General features: G+C 38.5%; 1 protein-coding gene across 1 annotated transcript in view; it reads right to left on the reverse strand.

The window, feature by feature from the left end:
- LOC101853577 overlaps positions 1–6,198 on the reverse strand; it is a 9,337-nt gene continuing 3,139 nt past the window's right edge. Inside the window, exons 3-5 of the mRNA XM_005106287.3 lie at positions 4,707–4,915; positions 2,377–2,490; positions 1–1,174 (exon numbers count right to left, since the gene is read on the reverse strand). Coding sequence (XP_005106344.1) covers positions 615–1,174; positions 2,377–2,490; positions 4,707–4,915 — 883 coding nt within the window. The 3' untranslated portion in view covers positions 1–614. The remainder of the gene's footprint in view (positions 1,175–2,376; positions 2,491–4,706; positions 4,916–6,198) is intronic.

Below are 6,198 nucleotides of genomic sequence, written 5' to 3' on the forward strand. Positions count from 1 at the left end.
CAGCGTTAAAAAAATTCTAGCTCATTGACAAATTAACCTAGGCCCACGAAACTTTGCATGACACTTCTACAGAGTATTCGAAATGGGAGCGTGCAAATTCATATACACATTTCAGATTATGACATACGAATTATGGCAATGCAACATGGCTTGAAGATCAGAAATGATCCCAGGCTCAAGTACTTGGAAAAGACTGTTTCTGTGCTCTGAGGCTTATCCTTGCATAAGTGAATGAAGTATCAATGTTAAAAACCCAAATTATAATTATAATCTGTGAACTGTGAGAACCCGATACAAGTTGGCTTGAGAAATGGGTTATAATTCATATAAAATTTTGACACAATTGTTCTTTTTTGCTGTTTATCTCCCTTGATATAACGTGATATAAAAGAAAATTAACTTATTCAATTATTACACCATGTTCGTGCGAGACTGCATGTCCATATGCCATATAGATGCAACTTGAATACTTTCATTTCTATAGAGTAATAATTTTGATGTGAGCTTTCTTAGGCACAAAATATGACTGCAATTAACATTAAGCCCAAACCATAATAAATCAACTTTAAAAAACAACACCCAAAACAATACCAATATCACATCTACTGATAGTTTCAGTTTAAGGCTAGTTTACAAAGAAAGAGAGCTACGTGTTTTTCAAGGATAATAGTGTCAACATTAAAATCAGCATCAGTGGCTAACTTGGCTAATGCATCCCGAGATGAGCATGCACCTAATGCAACACCATCACTCTGTTGAAAGCTCTCTGGAATACACATGAAAGTGCTGGTGGCGTACATAGCTGCTGCTTGTCGGTCACCAACATTTGCTTCGTGTGAGCCAGGCCCGGCCATGTCTATAAATATGAGAGTCCCATCGGGTCCTCTCAAATATCTTCTCAATACTTTAAGAGCTTTTTGAGGATAAGGTAAATCATGGATGACATCTATAGTGAATATAAAATCGTATTGCTCATCAATCGATTCTGGGAACGTACAGATATCAATTTCACGATAATGTATGTTGTGTAGGTGACTATACAGAGATTTCATCCTCTCCACCAAGTGCGGCCGGATATCAGTTGCTGTGAACTTGCTGTTTGGAAACTTCTGCGCCAGCTTAGCCAGAACACGTCCTGTGCCACTACCAATCTCAGCCACTGAAATGCCTTGCTCTGAAATAATACAAATTGCAAATTGCAAAATAATAAAACATTGCTATTATTATATATTTTTAATTTCGTCTTCAATGAATAAATTATCTTTGACTTCCACATGGTTTTTAATTTTACAGAAGCGATCCATGCATTTTAAAGACTTTGGTAGACGTCGTCAAGGCAGTCTGCATTTTGGAAAAATGCTGTCAAAGTACTTGAATTTACTAATTTCTGCCAGGGGTTTCCATAAGGATTGATGGGCGTAGTTTCTGATGATAGTCGTAGTACTCCTGATTTAGATACAATTATAATAAGGACAACTTTGTTCGCAGCTTTTTCTAGTTTGTTTTTTATTGTATTTCATGTACTGTGGTGTTTTATTGGCAGATGTCATCCACAAAATCTAAATGTCCTAAATAAGTGTCATTTGTCTATCCAATGTCTGTTTCAATGTCTTTGCTCTGTCTCGTTATAAAATCGATCACAATTCCAAAAAGTACAGGTGACAATATACAGTCTTGTCTTACTCCCGTAAGTATTTACTTCAAAATGTGTAGATAGTTCCCATTCAACTAGGACACTGTGGCATGCTTGCTTTGGTATATATTGATCTTATACAGTTTTGTTGTTGTTTTTTTAATGTCATAAATTGAAAGAATTTTCTACATGACCGTTCGGTCTATGCTGCCAAATGCTTGTTTTTGAAGTCCACAAAGTTCAAAATAATTGGGACATTACAACATTTGCTTTGTTCTACAATATTTATCACAACAAACAATTTGTCTGTAGAGAATATTGGGAAGGCAATATAAGAAGGGTACAGTAATAAATGTTAGAATAAGATCGTCATAGCAGCAGCCAGGTAGGCAATGGTCCAAAAGAACAGACGTGGAGGGTGTAGGCTTTTTAGCATGCAACTGGAAAAGACAAAGCTTGATAAATGTCTGTATATATGAGAATTTTGTATTCTTAACAATAAAACATTTTTAAAAGAACCAACAGTTGGCATAAATGGAAGATAAATCATGTCAAACCCATGCTGATAGATTAAACCTACATGGTCAAATTTATAAAGATCTTATAAATATCGAACTGTCAAAAATGATATTTGCTTTCAGTTGGGGAACGAACACAATGAAATATGAGTACAAAGTATATCCCATCCTACAAGGTATTTTGAAAACTGACATGCTATAAACATGTGTTTTTTGCTTACGTACCTAATCTCTGTTCAAGTCCAGGGGCCTTAGAGAGAAATAAACCAACGGTGTTGTCCACAGTCTGCTGAGTCATTTCATCTCGAGCATAAAACAGGTCGTCCTCATACCTTGCAGCTATCGAAAATACAAAGAAAAATATTATTGGTACCATGGTGGGTAGGAAGCACTGGATGGGGAGGGGGGGATATGGGGACAGCGAGAGAAAGTGGAATAAGTACACAACATTTTAGATGAAACTTCTAGGGAGATGTCAGGTCGCCAACAGGAATTGAGCTCATGGGTTCCATTTCGATAAATTTATGGAAGTTCAATCATTACAAGGGATGCCTTTCAGACACCAAAATAAGCACCTCGAGTCTAATACGTATACTTATAGTCTTATCAGGTAAAGACAAAATCCATGTCAATTCTACACACATTTTGTTAGTTGAAGATTACACAGAAGCATACGTTTGCCAGGACAAGAGCATGTCTTCTTAACAAATTAGAAAAAAACTGATCTTGTGCATTGTTAGTAACTATGAGATGCGAGCAGTTTTGAAAATATCATGTGGCATTGACAGTCTAGTGGCAAGGCCACCCGACTTCTAACTGTTAAGTTGCCGATTCGGGATTAAAATTATGATAATTTCGATTGAGCACAACGACACATTTCCAGTGTTCATAATTCATATCAGTTTGTCATTATTATTATGCGTGGCATTCTTCTGCCTCTGCGATACGTCGCTTCCTGTCTGCATTTGGCACCTCAAGCTTTTACATTATAAACTTCCGCATGTGAAATAACACGTTGCAACTTTTAATATGAAGCACAGGAGACTGGGCACCATAATAGTCTACAGTCTCCAGCAATGTCTTATGGGACTGAGTATAAAGGATACTGTTTTGAGAGAGAGAGAGAGAGAGAGAGAGAGAGAGAGAGAGAGAGAGAGAAAGAGAGGGTGTGTGTGTATGTGTGTGTGTGTGCGTGCGTGCGTGCGTGCGTGCGTGCGTGTATGTGCGTGTGTGTGTATGCGTGAGTGTGAGAGAGAGAAGGGGGGGGGGAGAGTGTGTGTGTGTTTGTGTTTGTGTGTGTGTGTGTGTGTGTGTGTGTGTGTGTGTGTGTGTGTGTGTGTGTGTTTGTGAAGAGGAAGGGAGAAGACAATTAGGAGAGAGGAAGTGAGGAAAAGAGATAAGGAGAGAGAGAGAGAGAGAGAGAGAGAGAGAGAGAGAGAGAGAGAGAGAGAGAGAGACAGACAGACAGACAGACAGACAGACAGACAGACAGACAGACAGACAGACAGACAGACAGAGAGAGGGGGCGTGGGTGGAGAGTGAGAGAGAGAGAGAGGGGGGGGATACAAACAAGTACACCAAGTGCAGCAGTCTCCTCCTAAAATCCCACCGTTTACGATCCCAGTTTACTGAAGATGCACAGTTTTTATGAAAACACATTTTAAAAATTTTCACAAAAGTCACCCCTAAGATCCCACTCTATAGGACTATATTCAGCTAAGATCCCGTACTTCAGATCTTAATTTACAGAAGAAAAAGATCCCGGGCCATTGCAGCTGATCAACCAAGCAGTAAAATTTGCGATCATTGAAATATCTGTTGCATCGTGCAGATCAACCACTCTCGTAGATGTGATCACATCCCTGTAGTAATGTTGTTAACCTTGATGAAATGTTAAATTTACCTCCATACGGGATTACACCGAGGTGTGAACTCGACAACGAGTTTGTTTTCCCCAACATCGCATTCGCATATTCTGAGCTCTCCATCTGAACTCATATTATCGTAAGCTGGGTGGGTACAGTGCGGTCACAATTACACAATGGCGTGTTACATCAGAGGAGGGGGATCTCGCCCAGAGATACAAAAGCTGTACATTTTGGACAGGTTAATAGGAGGAGATTTGAGACTAGCGTAGATCTTGAGACTCACGATTGAATAAATAAAAATGGCATGCCTCATGCGATAGTGACTGTTAATGAATGTTAGCCACATTTGTTTGCCATAAGTCATGCGCCTACTCCAGGGGGTCACGTCAGTTCATTTCAGTGAGTAAGTGAGGATCATTTTATCGATTTTTGGATTGATCATTAGTAACTGTGGATTCTTTCCTTAGTTTGTCGGTTAAGAGTTTTATTGTTCGCCTAAGATCCAGCATTTTCCTTGCTCCCAAACACCGGGATCTTTGGTGGGGACCATTGTACCACACTTACTGAACAGATTTTTAAAATTCAGGCTATAATAAGATAAACTTTCAGAGTCCACACTTAAACTAAAGCTAACACTTAATATTAACTTCTTATGGCAGCACGTCAGTAATCAGGAAGAATACTTACTGCAGGGACCATCCCGGTAAACGCACTCTCTCACTGCTTTGTAGCTGGCCATGATGGCATTAAACATGAGTGTTCTCTCATAAGTTCCACCAGAACTAAGAGCTTCTTTGCCAGCCTCACTAAAGAAGTACTCTGTAATGCCATTTGCATTAGTCTGTAACTCCACAATCTGACTGCTGGTCAAACTTCCAAGAATCTCTTGCACATATCTGCAGAACACAAATTTTAAAAATGAAATCATATCCATAACAAATCATTGGCTGAAAAAAATCTTACTCAATTTCTTAGTGTGCCGACACATATATAAGACTGTCAATAAGTATAAGTAATACATGTACACAACAATAAGTACATAGTACATTACAAGAACCAGCAGAATTTTACGCTCACCCATAATAGTCATTATAAGTACACTATGAATTTACATTCAAGAAAATAAATTCAGGTCCAAAAAAGTATACGTATTGTCAGCACTATTTTCCTATTGCCTCAAACTAAAACATTCCCAGGGAGTGAATTTTAAACGATATGACAAAAACTATTAAGAGTTGTATCACAAGTAGTCGAGAAGAAGACAAATTGATAGAGAATCCATGATACGTCTCATGGAAATCGAAGTCCTCCCAGATCCTGTGAGGCCCAAAAAGCCTGTAAAAAGCATACACAGTGTAGTACGTTCAGAAGGAGTAGGCCTATATCAAATCGCTAATGTAAGGCCTTCAGTGATAGCTGCGGCAAGTTCTACACTGTAAAGTAAACATTAAGTCTTCGTTCTTTTTTCTGTGAAAGTGTCGATTAAGTAGACTAAAATTTCCTGCCTTTGAATAAGGGAAAGGTTAAATTCAGTGATCACAGCCCTGGGATTCTTCCCATGGGCAAAACTCACATTCGTGACATCATGAGGATTCTCAGTCTCATTGGGAGTAAAGGTCGTGCAGGAAGGGAAAACAGACACATTACAATATCTATGTTTTCCGAATCTTTGAAAACATACCTTTTTTTTTTTCACTGGAAATTATTAGATTCTAAGTGTGGGAAAAAAGATATTCAGGAACAGCAGCAACAAAAGTTGCTGCACAATCTGCAAAGCAGTGAGACTACGAAATTGTCAAATAAAACACCCTATTATTCACTGCATATGTCACCCTCTGACTGTTTATTTTCCCAAATCTGACAAAAAGTTAATGAAGAACAGCATTTTGATAGTGATGTGGAATGGTTTGAGGTTTTTTTTATCGGAGGTCATATGAAGTACAAAGACTTAAGGGGTAAACAATTAAGGCAGAAAGATGGGTCAGTTTGCAGAGTGAGTGGTGACTAACAGAACAAGCATTGTGCTGAGTGTTAGATCTCAACTTTCTAGTTCGCTCTTTCCTTTATAAGCAAGGTAAAAACGTATTGAACGCCCCTCGTAAATAAGATCAAACCATGGGATACTCCTATAGAGATCAAAAATTCCAACGAACAAGTTCTCTAAGGTATCGAACAAGAG

Source organism: Aplysia californica, unplaced genomic scaffold (assembly GCF_000002075.1).
Source record: "Aplysia californica isolate F4 #8 unplaced genomic scaffold, AplCal3.0 scaffold00524, whole genome shotgun sequence".
Taxonomy (NCBI): Eukaryota; Metazoa; Mollusca; class Gastropoda; order Aplysiida; family Aplysiidae; genus Aplysia; species Aplysia californica.